The sequence below is a fragment of the Narcine bancroftii genome, chromosome 7 (genome assembly GCF_036971445.1).
Source record: "Narcine bancroftii isolate sNarBan1 chromosome 7, sNarBan1.hap1, whole genome shotgun sequence".
NCBI classification, from domain to species: domain Eukaryota; kingdom Metazoa; phylum Chordata; class Chondrichthyes; order Torpediniformes; family Narcinidae; genus Narcine; species Narcine bancroftii.
Genome location: NC_091475.1, coordinates 181,097,319 through 181,124,879, shown reverse-complemented (window position 1 = coordinate 181,124,879; position 27,561 = coordinate 181,097,319). Strand labels below are relative to the sequence as shown.

Genomic DNA, 27,561 nt, shown 5'->3' with positions numbered 1-27,561 from the left:
AAATGACACTGTGTATATTCAAGAGGGAAATGTTTATGTGTATTTTGGTCAGTATGGTTCATAGTGTGAAAAATAAAAAATATTTAAAAAACAATTTAGGATTCCATCAATAAATAAACTGATCCATCTTCCTCTCACCAATCTGAGATAACTCAATATCAGCCCATATCAAAGGTTTATCCACTTCAAACATCCTATTAATAAATTTAAATTTTGCTGATTCATAATAATTTTGAAAGTTAGAGTTGCAAGCCTCCTAATTCATACTTCCAAGTTAATTTCTATAATGATACCCTTATCATTTCATCTTTCCATAAAAATTTCCTCACCAAAGTATTTAAATCTTTTTAAAAAATTTTATAACCTGATATTTCACCACCCTGCTCCAGTCTATCATGCAAATTCATCAATGAATTCAAAGGTTTTGTTAAATATATCAAAACATCATCTGCAAACAAGTTTATTTTAAATTCATCAAATTTCACCTTAATACCTTCATTATTACTATTTTGTCTAATCATCTGAGCCAAAGGTTCAATAACCAATGTAAATAGAGCTGGTACAAAGGGCAGCCTTGCCTAGTCAATGTAGTTAACATAAAAGGTGAAGATAACTGTCCATTTGTCACAACTCTAAGAGTAGGACTTCTATATAAGACCTTAATCCAACCAATAAAAAAAGGGCCAAAGTTAAATTTCTCCAAAACTTTAAATAAAATACTCCACTCTACTCTATGAAAGGGCTTCTCTGCATCAAGAGAAATAACCATTGGTAGGTTAGATTCCTCACGAGAAACATTAATTAAAGAAATCAACTTCACATCATTATCTGCTGAATTTTTAATAAAACTCGCTTGATCTACAAAAATTAAACCTGGTAAATATTTAGCTAACCTGTTAGCTAGAACCTTCAGCACAATTTTATAATCAACATTTAATAAAGAAATAGGTCTATAAGACTCTGCTTTCAATGGATCCCTATCTTTCTTAAGAATAACTGTAATCATTGCTTTAGAAAAAGAATCCAGAAAAGAATGAACCTCTGTTGCCTGTTTCAATACATCCATCAATAAGGAAATTAATAAATCCTGAAATTCTTTATAGAATTCAGAAGTAAAACTGTCATCTCCTGGAGACTTCACACTAGGCATAGATCGAAGTGCATCTATTACTTCTTTAGCAATAGAGGAAGCGTCCAAAACCCTAATATCCTTATCACTCAAAAGAGGTAAATCCAAATCAGATTTAAAAATTATCAGTTTTGGCCTCATCCTCCAATACTTCAGAAATATATATAATTTTTCATAAAATTTTCAAAACACATCATTAATTTTTTTGAGGTTTATATGTAACCATTGAATCATATTTAATTGCATTTATTGTACTAGAAGCTTGTTCCGTTTTTAACTGCCAAGTTAATACTTTATGAGGTCTTTCGCCCAATTCATAATACCTCTGTCTAGTTCAATGCAATAATTTCTCAAATTTATGTTTGTAAAAAATTATATCGTAACTTCATATTAACTAAATATACTTTCTTAGCTTCAGTAGAATTTCATTGTAAATCCTTTTTCAAAATCTCAATCTCCTCCTCCAATCTTATGTACTTAATTTTAGCAGTATAACTAATAATTTGTCCCCTAAATAAGCTTCTAAAGCATCCCATAAAACACATTTTATATCAACTAAATCTATATTTATTTTCAAAAAGGTGTATTTGATCCCTTATAAATTTACAGAATTCGGCATTTTTCAACAATAAAGAATTAAATCTCCAAAGATAAACATTCTCAATTCGATCTGAATCAGTACACATTATTAATAGCAAAGAATGATCAGTCAAAATCCTGCTCTTATATTCAGCCTTCAATACCCAGCCTTGCAATTGTGTTGATACTAAAAGTAAATCTATTCTAGAATAAGAATCATGTCAAAATGAATAAAATGAAAAAATTTTATTTAGAGTTTAACCTTCTCCATATATCTACTAAATTCATATCTTTCATTAACACCATCAATTGTTTAGCCATTTTAGTCATAATTACTAATTTTGGAGATTTATCTAATAATGGATCTAAGCAACAATTAAAATCACCTCCTACCATAATTTTATCATTTGCCAGATTTAAATTAAGAAAACAATCCAACATAAATTCGTCATCATCTACATTAGGAGCATAAATATTCATTAAAGTCCAACACTCAGAAAAAATTTTACAATTAACAATCAAAAGCCTATCAGCTGATTTAATAACTGATTCCAATTTAAAGGATAACTTCTTTTTAATCAAAATAGCCACTCCTCTTACTTTCAAATTAGAAGAAGATGCTATAACTTGTCCAACCCAATTAAAAAAAATTTCTGATGTTCCTTCTCAGTCAAATGTATCTCTTGCAAAAAGATAACATCACCCTTCAATTTTTTAACATACGCCAATCGGATTATTAAGCCCACTAACATTAAAAGTAGCAAAATTTAAATTAGCCATCATTTAAAAAACATACCAATAACACCTCACCACACATAGTGAAGCATCTTCCCATGGCACCCACACAAGCAGGACCAAAATATCTCACCAAAGAAAAAAGAAAAGAAAGAAAACTCATATAACTTTCCCGCTCTGCTCCACTCAAGGTTTCATCTGTAGTTCAAGGGATTAACTACACAGCTTTGGCCACGGCCCAAGAACATGACCATGAAACATATGTTTATCAGACTGGAAACACAAACCTGCAATTGAAAGATGTCCAGTTTGGAGTTAATGGCAAACTACTCCTCTGTGATATATCATGCCCACTAGTTTTGGCATCATGGAAATGTCGAGTATTTGACTCTGTGCATGGTCTCTCATATTCATTGATTAGATTGTCCATTCATATGGTTTCAGACAGATTCATGTGGCATGGTCTTAAAAAAGATGTTACACAAATGGCAAAGTCCTGCAAGTGAAAGTTCAGCGGCATACAAAAGTTCAACTGCAGTCCTTCCCGGCAGTTTCTCGCTGTTTTGCTTATGTCCACATGGATGTCATTAGACCCCTTCCTGTTTTAAGAGGATACCATTATCTTTTTACAGTAATAGACAGGTTTATGCGATGGCTCAAAGCTATACATATAGTAGATGCTACTACAAACACTTGTGCTTGGCTGTTCCTCAGTTCCTGAGTGTCTCGTTTTGATTTACCGGTGCATGCTTCTTCAGATAGAGGACCACAATTTACCTCCATATTGTGGACAGCCTTGTCTCGCTTAGTATAACAATTCATCATATGAATGTCTATCATCTCCATGCCAATAGAATACTGGAAAGATTTCATCAACATCTCAGATCAGCCTTGATGGCTCAGTTAAAGGGCCCAAGTGGGCTGATGAGCTGCCCTGGGTATTACTGGGCATTAGAACAACTCCAAAGGAGGACCTCCAAGTTTCATCTGCGGAGTTCATGTACGGTGTACTGTTGGTGGTTCCAGGAGAGTTTGTCCCCTATCATTCCAACTCCTGTGATGATCCTAAGGAACTGTTGAGCAGGCTAAGGAAGACCATAGGAACATTGACCTCTATACCACCATCATCACATGGAGAACACTCTTATTTTGTGCCTGAAGACCTCAAAAACTGCAAATATGTCTTCATCCGAAGGGAAACACTTGGTCAACCTTTACAGATGCCCTATAAGGATACACAGACAAACTATGTCAACCTGTATTTTGGAATTGGAGGGAAACCAGTCTTTCATTATTGATAGGCTTTAACAAGCTCACGTGGACAAGTCTTCCCCACTGAAGTAGCCAACAGTCCATCACAGAGGCTGACAAACTAAAAGACAGACAAACCTTTCTGCCGGTTCTGGTGGGGGAGGGGGCACACCATGGAGTGGCACTACAACTCCCAGAGGGCATCAAACCAGCCATGTGATGTCAGTGCGTGATGACGTCAGCGCATGTCGAGTGCGAAATTATGGCTTTTAAAAGATGAAGAGTAAATCCGTTTGATTCACTATAGAAACACCTTGTGTGGTTATTTTGTCGTGTCCATTGCGATTCCAGTGGGCACAGACTTATAGGATGTAATGGCTTGTAATCCCTTCCACAGCTGGCAAGTACCTGACTCTCAGAAATGCCTCTTTGCTACTGAGATAGCCTTCCAAAGGTCATACCTGGTCTTCCTCTAGAGATCTGGATCACCAATCTTTAATGCCATTGACCACTCCCTATATTGTGTATGTATATTTGTGCACCATGGTCCAGAGAATTGCTGTTTCATCAGGTTGTATATATACAGTTCGATAATAATAAACTTGAACTTGAAATCCCCTCCTTCTTCACCAAAACTTCAAATCTTATCTTTTCCAACTATCTCACTTTCATGACGGTCAGCCTAATTTTCTGACCTACCATGAGAAATACTGCGAAAGAACCAGTTTCTTTTATGTGAAAACTGCATAAAACATGACTCCACTATTTAAATTTTTTAATTAAATACAGTTAATAGCATAATGAAAAACATTATTTAATCTAAATTTTCAAGTTCTTTCAATGGTTTGCAATAATTCAAGAATGTTCTCACAGATCACATTGTGATAATCGTTGAAGTAAGCACTCTTATCAACAATCTTCAGGCTCCTCTGAAGAAGCGGAATGCAAAAACATAACTTCAGATAATTTCCATTAGTATCACTTGGCCATAAACAGATTTTTTAAAAACTTCCTGCATACAAATAGTTGTGGTGCAACATTCTTTAAAAAATAGGCAACACATTGTACATTGTTAATCTGAGCCAATATCTCATTATTTGAATATTATCTTAGACAAGTACAAACAAATAACACTCCACAAAACAAAACATAAAATCTTCATAATTGTGCATATATTGAAATCTTTAATCATTCAAATCACTGGACATCCAAAATGATCTCCTACCTTGAAAAATTGAAGGCCTTTTCCTTGGTCGTCGTATGTGCATTTGCTCTACATTCCGATGGCTTCTCTGATCTTTCTCTTCATTATCGTCATCTTTCAAGGATTTTGGTGGAAGACCGACTTTCTGCTTTGAATTGAATTCATTCTGGAATGAATTTAAAGCATCTTTGATCTCAGAGTTTAAATTAATATTGTTAAGTGCCATTGAAACAGTCTTGTTAAATGAAAAACAGGAAGTAAACTCAGTTTCACAAGGATTTCTCAGAGTATCTTGTTCCTCCAACATATGCAAGCCTATTTATCTGATTTGTCCACAGTTTACTAAACATTCTTAGCTCCTGCACTTGCTAGGGCAGTCCAGCAGGTTAATGGGCGAGGCTTTATTCAGGCGTAGAATTACAAAATAGTCTAGCAAGCAGTGTATAGTTTCAGAATGCAGTAAAAATACACATACATTAAATGACTAAACCCCTATTCTACACAAACTACTCCAAAAATCTGCCAATAACTGCAACATTTCAAAGAATTTCAGGAAATTTTTCGCAAACTGTGTAGGCATATTCTTTATGCAAACAATCCAACTTTTTAATTCCCTCAGAATTAAATGGTACAGTCTATCACTGACACAGTACTTTACAATGTAGTCAGAAGTTGCCTAACATACATTAAGTAATATATACTTAGCAAGCTCTAAACACTGGTAAATCACCAAGGTATGGCAAAAGAAATTTAACAATTCCTTACAATGATGATTAGCAAACAAAAGAATGAACTTGAATAACTTGAGTGCTACATTAGCTGCCATCTTAAAACAGCTTATGTTTAAAATTGCTTATGGCAAGAGTTAGACTAGCTCATGGCAATGCTTAGGATGGGTAATAATATTACCTACAAATCCACCATTTGATTCAAGATTCAATTTATTGTCATGTAATAAGAAGGTAATATTAACTGGAATTTGTTTTCATCTGCCGTAAAGCAGACAGATTCACCATCAGCAGAAATTGCCTGAAGTGCTCTTACAGTCAGAGACAGAGAAGCAAAAGAGAGTCCCATCAGAGTTACTGATGCTGAGTGTCCATAGATTTGCCTCCAGTGCTTCTGCAGCCACACAGAGCCAAGTCCAAACCATCAGCAACCCGAGATCCAGATCAAAACCTCCGACATGATCAGGAATCCTTCAGCACCCTCTTGCATCCAGTTCTAATACCTGGTTCCCCTTCAGCCAATTCTTGAGACAGTCTCCAGCAGTCTGCAGCCCAATGTGAATCCCTTGACCGCAGTCACCGGCAGCCACCAGCCTGCGTGGGTTCCTTGCCTCAAGTCACCAACAGCCCACTGCCTGTGTGTTCTTCAGCAGCAGAACCCCTCACTGGTCCGTCGCCATGCTCACCAATCCTGGGCCATAATTTGGCTGATTATCAAAGACTTCAATGTTTCCTTATCATTTTTACAATTCACCATAGAGATATAGGAAACCAAAAAGAGAGGTAGCTTCTATAAGAGGCCACGAATCCAATTTTACTCTTGAGCGTCACTTCAAAAACCTACCATTATATCTCTCATTCTAGGTTTCTAAATATTATTATGTTGTATTTTACATCCACTGTGGTTTTAAACTTACATGTATATATTGTATACTAGATATGTACCATTAAGTATTTTGATTAAAATGTCCAGTGTGGGTAATGTGGATGCATGGCTGAAACTGACATCTTCATGATTCTTGATTTTGTTTGATCTGCAGAGTTAGTGGTTTAGAACTTGGAAAAAATAATGGCGCTACTGCTGGTGTGGACTCAGGAGAGCGGGGAGTGGAGACACAGCGCTGCTCCGCAGGGTTCTACTGGCCGGTCCTGATGCCTGGTTAGCATTAAACACCATGTTCGAGAACCCAAGTATTTTTTTAAAGTCCTGCAACCACGGAGTCTGTGCCAAGGATGATGGCACCTGTGCTGGGCAGCGTACTATGCAGACACTGGGCAGCAACAGGCTGGTGGAAGGCATCAGAAATGGGGAGAAGCATGGGATATGACCCTACAGGGAAGGTAAACATGGACGTGAACCAGTGAGGGGGTCACCAGCAGAAGGATTTCTCTTTTATAATCACTGCTGGCGATTTGCAATCGAAGGACACACATATAGGCTGCAGATTGCTGGAGATTGTCTCATGGGAACCAGGTATTGGAACCAGGATTCAAGAAGATGCTGAGGATGAGAAGGTTCTCGAAGGACCTCTGGTGCTGAAGGCTTCCAGATTATTATCAGAGGTTTGGATTTGTTGCCAGTGGTTTGAACAGGACTTTGCGAGGCTGCAGGAGCACTGGAAACAAATCCATGGACACTCATGGTCTCTGAAGAGACTCTTTTGCTTCTCTTTCTCTTATTATTTAGCAGCGCCAGGCAATGTTCATGGTAACTCTGTTTGTCTTACAGTAAACAAAAGTTGAAGTATATCATGTATATTACATTTTTATATATTATTACATGACAATAAAAGGAACTAAGAACCTTTAACAACAGTACAGAACAGGCCCTTTGGTCCATGATGTTGTGTTAACCTATATAAATCTACTCCACAAAAATCTCAACCACACACCTAACCCTTCTATTTTTCTTACATCCATCTGCCCAACTAAGAGTCCTTTAAATTTCCCTTTTATAATAGCTTCCACCACCTCATCTTGCCAATGCAATCAAGGAACCCACCATTCTCTGTGTTAAATACCTATTTTTTTACTTTCTCCCAAACTTTCCTCTGCTCACCTCAAACAGATGACCTCTGGAACTTGCTACTGTCGCACCCTCTCTAAAGCTTCCACATGCTTCCTGTAATTTGATGACTAAAACAGCACACAATACCTCAAGTGTAGTCTACCCAGGGTTTTATAGAGTTCCAACATTACCTCACAGCTCTTGAATTCAATAGGCCAACTAACGAACACCATACGCCTTCTTAACTACCATATAAAAGGTCTCATCCAGTCCTGGTGACTTATCCGTCTGAGACTTTTTAAACCAATCCACCACTTCCTCTTTCTCAACCTTGACATGCTCCAGCACAATAGTCTGTTCTACACTGACTTCATGCTCACCAAGGTCTATCTCTTTGGTGAACTAAAACAAAGCATTTGTTTAGGATCTCCTATCTCCTCTGCCTCCAGGTACATTTACCCTTTTATTCCTAGCAGCCCTATCCTTCAGTTCTTAACGCGTGCCCAGAATGCTTAAGGGTTTTCCTTAATCCAATTTGCAAGGCCTTCTCATGCCCCCTTCTAGCTATCCTAAATCCTTTCTTGAATTCTTTCCTGGCTACCATAAAATTCTCATGAGCCTTTCTGGACTTTTGCTTCCTAAACCTTATGTACGCTTCCTTCTTTTTGACTAACTGTTCTACCTCTCGTCAACCATGATTTCTTTATCTTACCATCTTTTCCCTGTTTCAATGGGACAAACCTGACCTGAGCCCCACGCAAGTGGTCCCTAAACATCCCGCCATATTTCTGCTGTGTATTTCTTTGAGAACATCTATTCCCTATTATAAGTTTCTGCTTAATCCCATTATAATTAGCCCTTCCCCAATTAAACCCTTCCCCAATTAAACACTTCCCTGTGTTTTTTTTTCTAGTTTGATCTTTGTCAATAGTTATGCTAAAGATGAGGAAGTTGTGATCACCATTTCCAGAATGCTTAACCACCTGGAGGTCTGTTCACTAACTAGTATAGTCTCTTCCCTAGATGGTTGATCTATACATTATGTCAAGAATCCTTCTTGGATACACCTGACAAATTCTGCCCCATCTATACCTCTTGCAGTAAGGAGATGCCAGTCAGTATGAAGAAAGCTGAAGTCTCCCATAACAGCAACCCTGTTATTGTTGCATATTTCCATAATATGCCAAGGTATCTACCCTTCAGTGGCCTTTTGGCTATTGGGGGCCTATGGAATATTCCCAACAGAGTGATCATTACCTTCCTGTTTCTAACTTCCACACACATTGACTCAGTAATTAATCCCTCCACAATAACCTCCCTTCTTACAGCTGTGATGCTATCCCTGATTAGCAATGAGACTCCTCCCTCCTCTTTTAATGGTAATACCATGGAGAGGGGGTGAAAAAGTGATTAATTTAGGTGTCCTCTACATTGAATCCTCACTAAATAAATCTCATCACTTCTACAAGATTTTTGAGTTAAGTTTCAGCATTTCTCCCTGCTGAAAACAACTTATAAAAGAACAATAATGGCACAAGGGCACAGAATGGATTCCCACTGGGGATTTTCAGGATGTAATAGAAAGAGAACTCGATTGTACTGCCACTGACTGCGTCCTAAAGGATGCACAGTATCTGCCAGATTATGTCAGTAATCCTCTTTTGATATGTCCCCTCTAATAAAAACACAATACTGGAGAAACTCAGCAGGTTAAATAGTGTACTTTATATAGCAAAAATAAAGATACATAACCAGCATTTTGGGCTTGAGCCCTTCATCAAGGTATGAAAAAATGTCGGCAGGCACCCAAATAGAAAGGGGGAGCCACGGGGGGAGGAACATACCGTAGTTGCAAAGGCAGGAGATAATAGGTGGACAAGGGAGGGAAGGCACAGTTGTAATGTTCTATGTTCTATGAAATGTAAAGCATGTGAAGCTCTGCTTCACCAAGATCTGCTTGTGGCCCTGCATGAAGGTGAAGGGCTGAGATGTTGGGATAAGTTTCCTGGATGGAAGTGAGAGTGGTAATGTCACTGAGGCTCCCTGATTTACTCTTCTCTCTCTATTCTCCTTTCCATCCCTTAAGCACTTTCCACAGTAATCTTAGAAAAGAAATTGTCCCCACTTATCCCCACCCACGGCCACAAACATATCTTCCAGGTAGAGCAGAACCTTTCATGCACATTGCTCAAACTAATTCGCATTTGTGGCCTTCTCTATATCGGTGAGACCAAACACAGATTGGGTGATCATTTGGCGGAACATCTGCACACTCTTTTTGGGTCAAACCTTGAACTTCCTGTTGCCAACCATTTCAATGCCCCTCAGTATTCCAACACAGGCATGTCTGTCCATCGTCAGGTGAGGCCAAACATAAACTTGAGGAACAACATATCAATTTCCTCCAAGCCTTAAAACCAAAGGCATGTATATCAATTTTTAAAATGAGGTAACCCTCATCTGTAATTTCCATTGTTTCCATCTCTCTTTTTATCTATTCTTGTTCTTTCTGTTGTCTCTAGCTCCAACCCCCCCTCCCCCACTACTACCACAGTCTCTCCACCTAGTTGTCTCTCCATCTTCTGTCCATTACCCTATCTCCATATGACCTCTTCCCCAACTTCACCTTGCCCCTCATTTCTCTTTCCCCCTTGATATACATGATATCACCCTTCCTACTTCAATCTCAATAATAGGTCCAGATCTGAAATGCTGACTGACCCATGAATGCTGCCTGACTCATTGAGTTCCTCCAGCTTCTCACTGTTTGCTTACTGATGCACCATCAATAAGCACAAAAGGTTGATAATGTGAAACTCATGCTTTTATTAACTAAAGACAGGGACTACATACAACCTTATCAACTGATCGAAGCAAACAGAAAAGGGAACACGCAAGGGGCTATGGGTAGGATCAGACTTGAGAGCAGTGTCCAGCTGACAGAAGCCAAACATGGCACAACAGTGGTTTACTGCATTCATCCCTCCTTTTTAAGAAGAGCCCTGCAGGGTGGGAGGTACCATTGGATTAGAAAAATGTAATAAGGAGAATCCTGGCAATTATAGACCAGTGAGTCTTACATAATTGTGGAGAAGCACACATGCACATGTATATACACATGCACACTTAATTTCAGCTGATGTAGAAACATAGAACACTACAGCACAGAAAAAGGCCTTTCAGTCCTTCTGGTATGTGCCGAACTATTATTCAGCCAAGTTCCACTGGCCTGCCACCAGACCATATCCCTCCATACCCTTCCCATTCATGTTCATGAACAAATTCATCTTAAATATTAAAGTTGAGCCCACATATTCCACACTCTCACCACTCTCTGCATGAATAAGTTCCGCTTCATGTTCCCCCGAAACATTCTCCCTTTCACCCTTAACCCATGTCCTTCTTGTTTGTATCTCAACTGCACTCAGTGGAAAAAGCCTGGTACCTACATTTACTCTGTCTCTCCCCCTCATCATTTTTAATACCTCTATCAAATCTCCCCTCATTCTTCTACATACCAGGGGATAAAGTCCTAACCTGCTTAACCTTTTCCTGTAACTCAGTTCCTGAAGTTTGGGCAACACCTGGTAAATATTCTTTGCACTCTTTCTATCTTATTGATATCATTTCTGTAGTTATGGACCAAAACTTCATACTATACTCCAAATTTGGCCTCACCAATGTCTTGTACAACTTTATCATAACATCTCAGCTCCTACGCCCAATACTATGATTTATGAAGGCCAATATGCCTCTTTACAACCCTATCTACCTGTGACGCCACTTTCAGGGAATTATGTATCTGTATTCCCAGATCCCTCTGTTCCACTGCACTCCTCAGTGCCCTACTGTTTACCATGTATGTCCTTTCTTGTTTTGTCCTTCCAAAATGTAACACCTCACACTTTTCTGTATTAAATTCCATCTGCCATTTTTCAGCCCATCTTTCTAGCTGATCCAGATCCCTCTCCAACCTTTGAAGCCTTCTTTGCTGTCCACAACATCCCCAATCTTAGTGTCATATGCAAATTTGTGATCCAGTTTACCACATTATCATCCAGATCATTGATATAGATGACAAACAACAATGGTGCCTGTCTCAATCCTTGAAGGACACCACTAGTCACAGGTCTCCAGTCTGAGAAGCAATCATCCACCACCAACCTCTGCCTTCTCCTGTATGCAGGGGAAAAATACACATTCCTGATGCTCAGAAGTTGCTTATTCAGAGTTCTACTACCTTTTGAAGTCTTAAGAGTTCTGACCCAAAACTTCAATTATTCTTTTCTTCACCTGCTGACGCTGCTCGACTCGTTGAGTTCATCCAGATTATCTTTGCTTCTACTTTCACTACTTGCTCATGGTAAATATTAACAAAACACAATTTTTAAAGGACTAAAGCTCTAAGTCCTAAAATCTTCCACCAGACCAAACAGATGTCAGCCTTGTCTCAAATGTGTCACAAACAAAAGGCTATGGATTCAATAATCATCCAAGAAAGCTGTTACATTCTTGCGAGAAAATTGCAACCACAGTGACAAATTCAGAACATTTTGGCTATGTTCATGTGTCCCTTCTAGGGTGACACAGTAAATCCATGTATCTCATAGTTTAAAATATATTGTAACATCAAAGAGGCCATTGAGTTACTCAGTGGCGGATTAACCATTAGGCTGACTAGGCTAATACCTAGGGGTCCACGGGGTAAGGGTGTCTGAACCCCTAGGCTTCAGCTTACTCAGTAAACTTGTAGAAGTGTAAAATTGGCCCCTTGTGACTGTGTCAATTTATTAAAAGAATATCTATTAACCCCAGGCAGACTACAGAACCAGTGATTGGGACAGGGGTTCGAATCCCGCACTGTCTGTAAGGAGTTTGTATGTCTGTGAGTTTTCCCTGAGGGCTCTGCCAGGATTTCTCCAATATTTATTTTTTAAATCTGCCAGATTGCAAGAGACCACCAAGCTAGTGGCAGCACTGTCACTGGCCCATTTTTGTCTAGTTGCACAGGGTGTATAAGATTTTTAGAAACACATTTTCAGTGCATTTCATTATAATAATAATAATACCAATGTGTCTGTGAATCCATAGACTCACACACAACTGGCAATTTGCACTCACTGCCTCCTTCACCCACAACTGCTGGGCAAAACCGCGCAAAATCCACAAGCTATGGCTGAGTTGGGTCCTGACCTGGACCTAGCCAGATTCCCCTTTCCCTGCAGCTGCATTGCATTCAGCCGGTGCTGGCCAGGCAGGGACATAACAGGGCGGGGGTGGGGGGGGGGGTGGAAGCAGAGGGTGGGGGCTGGACACTTCTCCTGCCTTTTCAGCCCTGTTCCCCCCCCCGCCCCGCCTTTCTGCAACAGATGCTGTGTTCTCACAGTCAAAAACAGGCACCACTGAATCCCACGGCTACACCAGAGCTCCCAATGCCCATCCAGTGTGAATATGTGGAGGGCTGAGGGAAGGGCTCGGAGTCGGCGTCAGGAGTTTTGGTCACTGGAGTTCCCAACGCCAGAGTCTAAATTCTCCCCTTAACCGACACCAGAGCTTGCAAGTCCCGACACCAAACCCTTCCCTCAGTCTACATCAGGAGAGGGTTCGGAGGCAGCATTGGGAACTCTGGTGAAGGCCGAGGAGAGGGTTCAGACTAAGTGCATCTGGGCAGCGGAACCTCTTCTTGCCCATTGTGATGATGTAGCCATCGGGGAGCTCGTAGTCTGCCAGGTGCTTGTTAACGCTCAGGCCGAGATCCTCTTCAAATTTGTCTGATGCGTAGCATCATTTCATGATGTGGAGCCTGCTCTTGGTGAACCGGGGCAATGAGGTGAATGAGGCCCACCTCATTGAGCAGCTTCAGGAAGTAGTCATTGAGGTCAGCACCGCCATTGTCAGCCATAGCTGTCACTGGTCACATGGGGTATGATGCAGCCTCCATGCACGGGTGCCATGTGGGTGACTCCATGGCCAGACCCCATCTCACAGCTGGTGGTGTGGCCATAGGAGAAAAGCGAGAGCACAGACTTTTAGGCAATATGCATGGCGGGAGGATCTCGGCAATCTTCTCCCTGTTGCTGGCTGGGCTGAGGGGAGGGTTAGCCACCATCAAGGTGTGTTTCTCGGGGAGGATGCTCATGGCCCTGTGGAAAATGTGAATCAAGAGAGCTACCAAGAGAGCGCCTCTGCGGGCTGACAAACTACAGCGTGGGTTCTGGCATGGCTAGGTCTTCACCCTCAAAGTTCTCCTGGCAGTTGTTGCCTGATTTGGTGTTCATCTACATGGGTCTGCCCACCACCAGGGGGAGCAGCACCAAGGGCAGGGGGAGCCCAGTGTAGTGTAGGCAGGTTTGCAGTAACCCATGCCTAAGTCAATCATCGCTGCCCTGATCTTCTTTATCACTCTGCCTGCCTTCACTTTTGTGGACTTGCCATTCTGCGACAGTCTGGAGTTTGATTTCTTGGCTTTGGAAGGTGGTGGCAGGATGCTCTCCTTCCTGAGCATGTGTTTTGTTGGTTGGATCTTCATCCTGTGGGTTTCTGCAGTCTGAAGCACTGGTAAGACCATTTATCATGGTTAGGTAACGTAACTTAACTTCACATTATTCTGTTCAACAAAGGGTGGGGCAGGGGGGCAAGGTCAGGGGGGATGCTACTAAAGATCAGCCTAGGGCCCCGGGTGGTAGTTAATCCACCACTATAGGTACACTATTCAAAAGCGAAAAAGAACATTTAATTCTTTCACCAGGAACCAGCAAATTGTGAGAGCATCCAGCTTTGCTAGGTTTACAGATATCCCCAAGAATACCACATTATGAAAAATTTTTGCAAGAGCCAAAAAGATTTGCATTCCCCAATTTTCTTGCTGGTTAGGAAATTAAATCGTCCAGATCAATATTGCTCAGCACACTAATAAAAGTCGTGGCCTCCACTTTATATCTTTGTGGCGGTGTACCTGCATTTGACCCACTAATGCAAACAAAATGATGATTTTTTTTGGATACAAATTCTCATTTACTATTACAGGTACATGATCCTTTATCCAGAACTCTTAGGGGACAGTGTGTTCCAAATTTCGTATTTTTCCAGATTTTGGAAAGCCCACCCGAATTGTGCTGCGTATCCACCCCCACCCCCTTCCAGTTGCCCGGCCGTCTCCCTCAACCACGGTCCCTCGGCCACCTCCCCCAACCACGGTCCCTCGGCCGCCTCCCATTACCGCTGGTCCCTCGGCTATCTCCCCCGAATGCCGGTCCCTCGCCCACCCAGCAGTCTCCTCCCAACTGGCGGTCCCTCGGTAGTCTACCCCAACTGTCTGTCCCTGGCCAGCCGGCAGTCTCCCCCGGTTGCGTTTCCCGTCCGCTCGGCAGTCTCCCCCGGCCGCCTCCCCTGACCGCCGGTCCCCACTTGCCGGATTTTGGAGCTTTCTGGATTTTAGATGTCCAGATAAAGGATCATGTACCTGTAATATCACCGATGGTTCCATAGCTTAACCCTTCCATACAAGCACTTCAAACATAAATGAAAGTCAAGCTGCTGGATGAAAGCTGACAGATCACAGGCATACCAAAACAACACCTGTCCAACACCCTTGCACTCTCCTGGTGGGGCCTGTTGACTAAACAATACGAGTTATAATGGCTTTTTACAATTTCTTAATTCAAAGTGGTAATTTCTGATGATAATGACAAGTTTAATAAGATTGTCCAAGAAAGACACATTGAAATCCCCTAATCACCAACAATTACAGCCCTTCTGCCACATTGGCCATCATATTTTCTGTAGGCCACAATACAAAAATATTGTAAAAATCATACCAGGTTATCCACAAAGGTGAATTAATTATGCTTGGAGCATATCCGAGGTTCTTGCATTGTACTACATCAGATTTTAAATTGATAACCAGATGTGTAACTTCTTCATTCCGTTCTTCTTTCTCATCCTCCATTTTCTGCCCAGATTGTGGTTCTTTGAAATCTGAAATGAAAAGTGTACACATGTTTTCCTGCATAACTAATTTCTCTTTCCAACATCATTTTTTGTTGGCTTACTGGTGGAAGGCAAAGAATGAGAATAAAGGGGACCTTTTCTGGCTGTCTGCCAGTGACCAGTTCCAGTCTGCAATGTAAATGATTTCGTTCAGCCATTCTCAATGTGGGCCATACAGCTCCACCCCCCCCCCACCCTGAGGTGGGGTGCGACGGGGAGAACACCTCATTTAAGGGGAACCGTGGACTGAAATCATCAAATATTTTAAAATATTTGAAGTTTAAGAAGTTTGCAAGAAACCAAACTAAACTTGACTGCCTCACAGGGATGGGGGCCTATAAACTTTGAACAGAATCCCAAGGAGGCCATAGCCAAAAGATGGTTGAGAATGGCTGATTTAAATGACAGAATTTCTGGCTTTGTCAGGTTTTCAGATGAAAGGAATTTAGGTAGAGGTGGATAGTGTTGAGGAAATGGGTAATCTGCAGAGGGCCTTGAATGGACAAGAAGTGGCAGATGAATTAGAACATCAGAAAGAGTATGGTCATGCACTTTGGTAGAAGAAATAAAGTATATGATTTCCTAAATGGAGAGAGAATTCAGAAAGTGTAGGTCCAAAGGGATTTGGGAGTTCTAGTGCAAGAGGCCCGAAAAGTTAACTAGCAGGTTCTGACAGTGGTAAGGTATTGGTCAAACCACATTGGGAACATTGTGAGCAGTTTTGGGCCCCGTACGGAAGGAAAGATGTGCTGGTGTTGCAGAGGGACCAGAGGATGTTTATGAGAATGATCTCAGGGATGACAAGGTTAACATACGAAAAACATTTGATGGCTCTGGGCCAGTACTTGCTGAAGTTTAGAAAGATGAGGGATCTCATCAAATTATTCTGAAAATTAAAAAGGCCAGACAGAGTGGATGTGGAGAAGATGTTTACAATATGGGAGAGTCTAGGATCAGAGGGCACAACCTCAGAATAAATGGATGCCATTTCAGAACAGAGATGTGGAGAAATTTCTTCAGAGGTTTGTGAATCTGTGGAATTCATTGCCACAATTGGCTGTGACGACTGTCATTGGGCATATTTGAAGCAGAGCTTGGTAACACTGATATCTCACTGGTGGCGACTGATCAGTCGCGGCAACTTGGGTGACCAAAAAATGGCTTGCGACGTCTGAGACATCTCCAAGACATCTCTGCGATGTCTCCAGACAAGGTGACAACCAATTCGCCTGGCAGTCACGGCAACGTCGCGGAGACTAATTTTCTCCGCGACTGGGGAGACATCTCCGCGACATCTCCATCGGTCTCCTTGGTCTCCAGCAGGTCTCGGAGACGTCTCCTCAGTCGCAGACAAAATTAGTCTCCGTGATGTCGCTGCAACTGATGGAGACGTCGCGGAGACATCTCCGAGACCTGCTGGAGACTACAAAACGTCTCCAAAAAATCGAGCATGTTTGAATTTCCCACGACTCCCCGGAGACGTCTCCAGGAGACGTCGTTGTGATATCTCCGCAACCAGTGGAGACTCGAGTTGCCACCAGGTTACTGCTAGGTTTTTTCCCCCCATTACTCTATCTCATATCAGGCACAAGTCAGCCATATACAAGCCAATCTGGACAGAAATGAACCAAAATTTGCCACTACAACAGAAACTTAGTATCCTTGGAAAACTGTTGAAACTATGAAAATATTATTGTAATAATGGGGTACATTCTGTAGACCACATGGCTTTCACATAAGAGTTTCTTGGGAAAGCACATGGGAAAAAAAAACAAATACAGAAACCTAAATGATAGTTCCACACTAAAACTTGCTGGTTCAAACAAGCCAGAGAAAAAAAATTATGTGCTCAACTGCAGATATTGGAAACAAGTCAAGTCAACTTTATTTATCGTTCATGCCATGCTTGCATGGTAGAATGAGATAGTGTTTCTCCAGGATCATGGAGCATATTTACATAAATATGTTAGGAAAGCAGTTACACATTAAAATATTAAGGTATTAAGACATATACACTGAAAGTCCATGGCGTAGTATGCACATCTATATTGGGAGTTCAGGAGCCGGATGGCTTGGGGGAAAAAGCTGTTTCCCACTCTGGACGCAAGGGCCCAAGTGCTTCAGTACCTCCTGCCAGATGCCAGAAGGGAGAACAGTTGACATGTGGGATGTGTGGTCTTTCCACCTGTGTCGAGTGTAGTAGATGTCCTTCATGCTAGGAAGAGGTTCCCCAATGGTCTTTTCTGCTGACTTCACTATCCTCTGCAGGGTCTTGTGGTCTGAGGTGGTACAGCTTCCAAACCAGGTGGTTAAACCCTTACATAGGATGCTCTCAATGCATCTTCCGTAGAATGTAGTGAGGATGGAAAGTGGGAGATGGACTTTCCTCAGCTTTCGCAGGAAGTAAAGGTGTCGCTGGGCTGTCTTGGCTATGGAGCTGGTGTTAAAGGACCAGGTGAGGTTCTCCGCCAGGTGCACACCAAGGAACTCGATACTCTTGACAACCTCAACGGTAGAGCTGTCATTGGTCAGCAGAGCATGGTTCCCCACCCCCAGGACCTCATGAAGTCAACAACCATCTCTTTTCCTTTTTTTTTTAAAATGTTCAGATCCAGGTTGTTTGCTCTGCACCAGTTCGTTAGTGTCTGCACTTGGTCTCTGTACCTTACCTCCTCGATCTTACTGATAAGGCCCACCACTGTTGTGTCATCAGAGAACGTAATAATGTGGTTTGAGCTTTGTTTGGCTGCACAATCATGGGTCAGCAGAGCAAACAGCAGTGGACTAAGCACGCAACCCTGGGGGGGCCCCATACTCAGTGTGATGGATGTGCTGTTTCCGATCCGGACTGCTTGGGAGTCAGGAAGTCGAGAACTCCATTGCAGAGGGAGAGGTTAAGTCCCAGCACCTTTCAGGTACTGAGGTATGATCATGTTGAATGCCAAATTGGACAATAAACAGGATTCAAACATGAGTTTTTATTTTCCAGGTGGGTGAGGGCTAGATGAAGGGTGGAGGTGATAGCATCATCCATGGAATGGTTGGACCGATATGCGAACTGCAGGGGGTCCAGTGAGGGGGCAGCAGGTGATTGATGTTCCCCATGATAAGTCTCTCAAAACACTTCATTATGATGGACATGAGTGCAACAGGGCAATAATCATTGAGGCGGCACACAGACGACTTCTTTGGCACAGGGACAATGGAACATGAAATAAAAACAGAAAATGCTGGAAAATAAACAAGAAAATCTCCAGAACCTCGGGTCTAGAGAAGTGTATAAAAAGGTGCTGGAGAAACTCAGGAGGTCAAGCAGCATCCATAGGAAGTAAAAAGCAATCCACAATTCTGGCCTATGCATTCCTTCCACAGTGTTGAAAATCAGGCAGACACCTAAATGAAAATAATGCAGGGGTTGGGGGGGGGGGGGGGGGATGGAGGAAGGAGGAAGTAAGGGAAAGGAGCACTGCATCATAAACAAGTGGTAAAGCTGGATACAGGCGGGAGGGTAGGAGAAAGAAGCTGATGACAAAGGGCAAAAAAAGCTTACTCCCTGAGAGGAGGAATGAAAGCGGGTAAGGAGCTAGATGAAGGGAGGCAGACAGAGGAGGAAGAGAGAGAGAGAGACTGAATACAAAAAATGACCCGTACAGATTCACAAGTGAAGTGTTGCTTAACTTGGAACCTCAAATTGTGCTTATGGAAGAGTAGCAAGTGCAAGCGGAACACTTGTATCAGTCGTAGAATTAGGTACCAAGGGGACAATTGGTAGGAAGAGATGTGTTGACAAAGGAATGGAAGAGGGAATAATCCCTATGGTAAGCAAAGAGGGGAAGGGAAGATGTGCCAGGTGGTGGTATACTTTTATAGGTGGCATAAATTATTGAGAGTAATATATTGGATGAGGAGGGTAGTGGGATGGTAGGTAAGGACAAGGGGAACCCTGTCCTTGTTGCATCTGTGGCGGGAGAGTGGATGAGTGGGAAATAAAGGAGATGTGGGTGAAGGTTGTTAATGGTAGGGGAAGCCACATTCTCTGAAGACAGAGGGCATCTCAGATGTCCTGGAATGGACGGCCTCAACCTGGAAGTAAATTAGGCAGAGATGGAGGAGTTGAAAAAAGAAAAAAGAATCCTTACAGGAGACAGGGTAGAAAGAAGTGTAATACTCAGTAGATCAGTCAGTATCTGTCAAAACATTTTGGGTTGAATACCTTTCCTCAGAATTGGGAAAAAGAGAAATAGGAGTTAGTTATAGAAGGTGGAGATGAGATACAAAGGTCAAAGGGAAGATTTGTAATAAGGCAAGACCCAGGTTTCCATGGAAATAGCTGTGGTTTTCATATTTAGTAGTGCAAAACTGTTATGATTCAAAAATTAAGCACCCATGTGCCAAGGTATCAATTCATTATTTATTGCAATTTGTAGTATACTATAACCACCTTTTCATAAATTAGTTGCCTACTTTGCTTTAAGTTACTATTCTTGTTATCTATTCTAGTCATCTTAGTTCTCAGTGAGTCTTTGTTTTATTAAAGAGTTATTCCTTGCCCTTACATGACAACTGACACTAAATTTATATGCACTGGTGAATAAAATTATATACTGAAGAGTTCAAGAATATTTTGGTTCGTTACATGATGCATTGATAAGTTTTGCAACAACAACCAAAATCTCTCTTCTAATCTGCACTAGTCATAAAAGAGAAAGTTCTCCATCTACTGGGCAGGATTTGTAGAAGAGGTGCAATGTTTAATCAGACAAAGGGATGATGGACAATGCAGAAACACAACCTATGCAAGCTGACTCATGTTCCTTTGAGAATCAACTTTTTCAAATTCAAGATTCTTTTATTGTCATGTAATAAAAATAGTTATTACACGGAATTTGCTTTAGTCTGCCTTAAAGCAGCCAGATTCACAATAGACAGAAATTGCCAGAAGTGCCTACGGTGTTTGTAGATGAATGTTGTTTTTATGTAGCACTGTGATCTCGGGGAAACATTGTCTTGTTTTTCTTTTAAAGCGAAAAAATAAAGGCTACTACTACTCTTACAGTCAGAGAAAGAAAAGTAAATAAGAGTCACCTAATGCCCATGGATTTGCCTCCAGAGCAACTGCAACCTCTGCAGCCACTCAGACTCCAATCCAAACCATTGCCAACCAGAGCTCCAGACCCAAACCTCCAACACGATTAGGAAACCTTCAGCACCCCAAGCACCCTCTCATATCTTGGTTTCGATACCTAGCAACTTTTCAACCAGCCTCGAGCCAGACTCCAGTAATCTGCCACCTGGAATGAATCCCTCGACTGTAGTCACAGACAATCTGCAGCCTGTGTGGGTTCCTCACCACAAGTCGCCAACAGCCTGCCGCTGTTGTGTTCTTCAGCCACAGAATCCTTCACTGGTCCACCGCTGTGGTCACCATCCCATGGGTAATCTCCTCTGGTTCTCCTCCCCAACAGGGATTGTTCTCCCTGTTTTCTGGTGCCTCCCTGGAATCTGCAACCCCTTGTGGCTGCTGCCAATCAGAGGCACTGCCATCTTGGGCATAGTCCCTGTGGTCGCAGAATTTTTAAATAAAACCACCGTAGGCTCCATTAATAGGCTGTCTAAAGCCTGTACAGAGCCGACGGCAGTTGGACTGGGCAGTTGGACCCCTTGGGAGCATTGTGTCTCCTCCCTACTCTCCATGGGTCTGCACTGCCATTATAGCCGCTCCGGCATCAACTTCTCTCACTGGAAGGTACCTATAATTTGAAATTACCTGTTGGAAAATGGAAAATTATCTGCTCCTATTCTACATGAATGACCTGGAACAGGTTAATAAGATTAGATTTGTGATTTTAGCACCTGCTTTCCCATCAAACTATGTTGTGAAGCTCAGCAATTCCCAACAATACATTGTCCATTATTTGATTTTGAAACAAAGGGGAGCAACCAAGACTCACTCTGCTCATACTCAGACCGTAATTTCCATAACATTAAATTTAATTTTATTCTCTGGTTTCTACTGTAATGCCAGGCCTATTGGGCCAGGGAAGTAGGATATCTCGGAGACTATCTTTCAATGTTATCCAGAGAAAAAGTTGAGTAAATAGGCAGAAACATAGTATATTGGATAAAATGTAGAATTATGCACAGATTTATTCACTTTTATGGGGAAAAAAAATGGAAAAGCAGAGTACATTTAAAAAAAGAATGATAGATGGAAAAGAGTCATGTGGGAAGTGGGTGTCATTACACACAAATAATTGAGAATCAACATCCAGGTTCATTAAGGAATTATGAAAAGAAATCGTTAACTGGACTAAATTGCAAAAGCATTTGAAGTAAAGACAATGTACTACAATTGTTTAGGGCACCAGTAACCCTGTACCTGGAATACTAAGTTTAAGTCGAGTTTGAATTTCAATTGTTTAATATCCCATGTACTAAGATACAGTGAAAAGCTCAGGAGTCAACCTACAGTTTTTAAAATTTATTTTTTTTAAATTTATATACAATAGAAAATAGGTGCAGGAGTAGGCCATTCGGCCCTTTGAGCAGCACTGCCATTCACTGTGATCATGGCTGATCATCTACAATCAGTACCCTGTTCCTTCCTTCTCCCCTTAACCCTTGAATCCACTAACTTTAAGAGCTCTTTCTAACTTTTGAAAGCATCCAGAGAATTGGCCTCCACTGCCTTCTGAGGCAGAGCATTCCACAGATCCACAACTCTCTAGGCAAAAAAGTTTTCCCTCAACTCCATTCTAAATGGCCTAACCCTTATTCCTAAACTGTGGCATCTGGTTCTGGACTCCCCCAACATCGGGAACATGTTTCCTGCCTTTAGCATGTACAATCCATTAATAATCTTGTATGTTTTAATCAGATTTTATCCTTCTAAATTCCAGTGTATACAAGCCCAATCTTTCAATATATGACAGTTTTACCATCCTGGGAATTAACCTCGTGAACCTACGCTGCACTCCCTCAATAGCAAGAATTTCCTTCCACAAATCAACATTCTTCTTAACACTTTACAAAAATTTTCAACTCACCGCACAAGGCACTCACCCCTCCTCCAACTGAAACTGACATAAAGTATGGTAACAGACCCTTTCGGCCCAATTAAACTCAATGGACCTACAACCCCTGATACATTTTGAAGGGTGGAAGGAAACTGGAGCACCTGAAGGAAACTCATGCACACTTGGGGATAACGTACAAACTCCTTACAACATGGGTTTTCGAAACCTGGTCCAAATCACTGGTGCAGTAACAGCGTTGCACTATCCGCTATGCTAACCATGCCACCCTAAGTATAGCAGGCAGTGCAATAATAAAATGACAGTACAAAGTGTCAAAGACTGCAGAATATAATGTAACAATCAAAGTACAAGGTATGGAGAAAAGTAGTTAAATCAGTAACTTCCAATAAATGACAGCAAAACCATTGTCATTTACTAATGAGAGGCCCATTTGAACGCAGGAAAGAAATGTTTCTTGATTATGGAGATTTGTTTTCAAGCACAATGGAATTAGGGAGAAGAGAGTGTGACCAGAATGGGATGGGTTCTTTAATATGTGGTCAGTTTGTGTCACAGTTGGCATTTTATTATTAGGCTTGCTAACATCCATTAAATGCCTTCTTGTTCTTTAATTTTTGGAGGTAGCTGCGCACTGGCCTCAAAAATAGAAATCCCCTTTTTTATCTTAGAGTGTGTGCAAATTTCTTATTTTTACATTATTTGATCATCTTACAAATTTTGACAAACTAATCTCGTACTTTATTTCATTTTTCCCCTCTTTTCTCCTTGCATTTAATTTTAAACCAAATATTGTTGGGTATAAGCCTGCCCTCTGCTGGACATCATGACACCCACGTCATAATGTCTCCTTTCCATATATAACCCTATGTGTCTGTAGCCATGTCTAATAGAAGTAAAGGATGAGAAAGCATCTTGTTTCCAAGTCTTAATTGTGTGAGTGCACATACAACAGTGGCAAGGAGGAACAAAATAAACTTTACACATACTCCATACATCAACTGTGAGAAGGAAAACAACAGAAGAAAGGTAGAAAACCATCTTCTAACAACCCCAACAAATGCCCAACAAAAGATCAAGGTGAAAGCACACCAAGATACAAAGGGAAAGTTCGAGGAATTGAACGAAGTAGAAGAAAGTTGGGATAACTTATGTAGACGGTTTAACCACTACTGCGTAGCCCATAATATTGTGGAAGGTCCAGTAAACCACAAACTTGTCCTCTTCCTCATTATAATGGGCAGCAAAACATTTGACCTTAAGACCTTGCTGGCCCCAGAAGATCCAGGGATGAAGACATTCAAAGAATTATGCACAGCTCCAAGGAACCATTTAAGCCCCAAACATCCAGTTATGGTAGAAAGGCAACGATTCTATGAAAGGAGACAAGGTCCACGAGAAACAGTAAATGAATACCTGGCATCTTTGTACAAATTGGTGGAGCACTGTCATTTCGAGCAGTTTCTAAATCAGGTAACCTAGATTTTCTCAAATCTAGTTCTCAAAAAGTCAAATCAGAATATTCCCTTTGTTTTGATAAAATTAGTTGTTTTGCAATACATTTAATTTACAGATGGTCCCTGACATAAATCCAAGTTCCATTCTGACTGACCGATCAGATCTCAAAGCAGACATAAGTATATTACTTGGAGTTGACACGTTCTTAAACTGGAGCCATGGCACCGCCAAGCTCTAGAAAGACCCATTGTCCATCACCACCACCTGGCCTGCACTCACCTTCTCCACCTCAAACACCAGGTCCGCCACGACCTTCTTGTCCCAAAAATAATACACATTCAGCGGCAGTGGAGTCTTGGAGCCCTCCCAGCCCTTGGGAATCACCATGTTGGTCCATCAAAATAAACACCCCCTGGATCTCCGGAACCTAATGGGTAATTTTTATATTTGCTTGTATTTTTTTTCTTTTATTATACGGTATTTTCTTTCGGTCGTATGTACGGATGGTTGTAAGTCGCATAGGTTGTAAGTAGGAGATCACGTGTACTCAATTTACCACTGACCCACTTTTGTACAAATTTAAAGCCCGTAAATGCAACGTTTAGGGCTAAATATATAAGAAAGTACTTCCAGCCTCTTAAGACCTGTAGGAATCTTCTTCCCTAAAGTTATTTAATAAATACCGTGTTTCCAGTGGGTGAGCCAAACCTTTGTGCAATCCAGATTGATATTCTTTTCTTTATGCTTTTTTAACTCTTCTTATACAATTCTTTTATAGAATTATATATTATATCTATTGTTATAATTATCTTTATAGAGGTTGGGGGAATAAGAGGGAGGGGAAAGCAGATGAAATTTTTAAAATATTCAGACATTTTACCACTGACCCTCAAATGCAACACCAGATCCAGTTCCAATAGAGTTAAGTTTGCAGATGACCTCATTAGCAACAACAATGAGTCAAAATACAGAGAAATGGTGGAAAATCTCATGAACTGATGTGAGAATAACAACCCGAGTTTCAATGCTGACAAAACAAAAGAGATGATTGTAAACTTCAGGAGGACCAGGGATGACCACCCTCCATTACACATTAATACCTCAGTAGTGGAGAGTGTGGAGAGCATAATGATCCACAGAGTCCACATAAATTTACAGCACCTGAGTACACCTGGGATTGACTGAACTCGGAAGCTAAACAAGGACAGGACTGGTCAGTATTTGGAGGGGAGACCACCTAGGAACATCAGCTGCTGTAGGTTTCCGTGGGCAAATTGCATTGGGCAAATTGGCAACTCTCTGTCTGCCTTATGGTAGACAAAAGTTAAAAGAATTTCATGTATGCTACATTCTAAATGTAGTATTATATGACAAAAATTGAACTTTTCCCTTTACTTAAGAAGTGATCTATCCTAGACAGATAACATCTTCTCACTTGTCAGAATTAGCAACAGCACTTCCTTAGAAGCCTGAGGTGGACAGGTTACTGGCCACCTTCTGTCAACTTCCTACAGGAATTCTATCAAGAGCATCCTGGCAACTGGTACAGTTGATCGGAGGTCAATCCACAGGCCCATAGAAGTGGCAGAGAGTATCAATGGGGTCTCCTTTGCATCAAACCCTCCCCCCACTCCCATTGGTTTAATTTACCAGGATCATTGTTTAAAGTGGTCTCCAAAATCAGAGGGGACCCCTATCACCCCACATGCAGCATCTTCCAGCTACTTCTGTTGGGACAAAGTTACAGAAGCATTAGACCAACCAGCTGGACTGCTGAAAGACTCCAAAAATAACTTTCTGTAACTATTATTTATTAAGAATATCTATTCGAATAATTATACACATGTATCATTTTTCTGTCGGTGTGTTATATGTGTTTTGCACTGTTCTGCACTGTGAAGCGGAGAATGGTGTTTTATCAGGTTCGACTGGTACAATCTAATGACAAATAAACTTGAACTTAATATATGAATTACCATGAATTTTACTGACTATTTCTTTCATGTGTGCCTTAAAAATGGAAAGGGGAATATTGAATTTCTTGTTTTATTCTCAGTCTTACCATTTCTTTGTGAAAGTAACTTCCAGTTTGGAGCAGAGATAAAGGCAGATTGTGTCGGTGAAGGGGTGGGGAGATAAAGGAAATAGAGATTCTTCCAATAAAAAGGTTGGTTATGACTTGCTGAAGTTTTTTCATTTTCAACATTTTTAGACATCCTCAGAGTACTGGACTGTGATTGGAGTTGTGCAGCAGAATTAGTGTTGGATCTATAATAAGAATTTGAAAGGCAATATGTTTAACACGACGAGTAAATCTGCAAATGACATAAAATCTAGTGGCGTAGTTATCAGTGAAGAAGGATAACAAAGTTTAAAACAGGATGTAGGTCAGTTGGGGAGGAGGGCCAAGGACTGGCAAATGGAATTGAACTTTAACAACTGTGAAAAGTTGCACTCTGATGAGACAAATCAGAGTAGGACTTACACAGTAAATAGCAGGGCACTGAAGAGTGTGGAAGAACAGAACGACCTTGGGGATACAGGTGCATAGTTTTGTGAAAGTGGAACTCAGGTGGATTTGGTGATGAGGAGGAGTTTGGCATGCTGGCTTGTATTAGGTAGGATGCCGTCAGCATACAGAAGGGAGATTGAACAACAACCTTGCACTCAATGTCTCCAAAACCAAGGAGCTGATTGTTGACTTCAGGAAAGGAAAGCCAAAGATGAACAATCCAATGGAGGGGGGGGGGGGGTGGAGTGGGGGGGGGGGGGGTTGAGCAGTAGGAGATTATTCAGACATTTGAGATTCCAAATAAAACGGATGTCTGTCTGGGCAAAGAGAGGGGCGGAAGGTATGTGTTTTGCTTACGGGAATTTATCGACGGAGCAGCTTATTTATTTACTTTTTAAACTGCATATTGTGAATGAAGCACATTTCTGGCCGGACATTGCACACAGATCCCACGGGGCATTTCATATTTAACACAGAGAATAAAAGTGATTTATTTCTGCCTGGATATAAACACAGTCAGTATCTGGAGAAGCATGAACTCCCTACCGTTTGTCCGTGGATCCCACCTGTCACCGCCGTGCATTTCCGTCCCAAATGCTGTCGAGCTCGCCCAGCTTTTCATTGACTGACTGGTCATGTATCAAATTGGTAACAGTTCAAGTGAGTGGTTCGCGGACACGTCGACTCTCCCGTTCGGTCATTGCCCTGTCCCTGCCGTGTTTTCAATCAAAGGGTCTTCCCAAGTCCTAAAACTCTGCAGTCAGGAAGGGCAGCTGGTGCAGACGATGAAACTGCAACGAGAGAAGTCTTCAACTTACGTCAAAACTTCAGCAAACGTCCCTTTTTTTTTATCGGGATGGTTTCGGACGTGCAGAAACTTGTTAACTGGTTTAAGAGTTTCTTAACTCCATCTGCAAATTGAAGTATTTCCGCT

At 41.4% G+C, this 27,561-nt stretch overlaps 1 protein-coding gene across 8 annotated transcripts in view; it reads right to left on the bottom strand.

Annotated features, from left to right (window-relative positions):
• Window positions 1-27,233, bottom strand: part of LOC138739469 (protein furry homolog) — a 446,682-nt gene extending 419,449 nt beyond the window's left edge. For 3 of the 8 annotated variants that reach the window (XM_069891579.1, XM_069891586.1, XM_069891587.1), the window contains exon 1: window positions 4,920-5,190. In XM_069891579.1, coding sequence (XP_069747680.1) covers window positions 4,920-5,124 — 205 coding nt within the window. In that variant the 5' untranslated portion in view covers window positions 5,125-5,190. Of the gene's footprint in view, window positions 1-4,919; window positions 5,192-15,451; window positions 15,612-27,173 lie in introns of those variants that run through there. The other 5 variants (XM_069891588.1, XM_069891589.1, XM_069891583.1 and 2 more) reach the window with 4 other exon arrangements.
• Window positions 27,234-27,561: the final 328 nt, after the last annotated feature.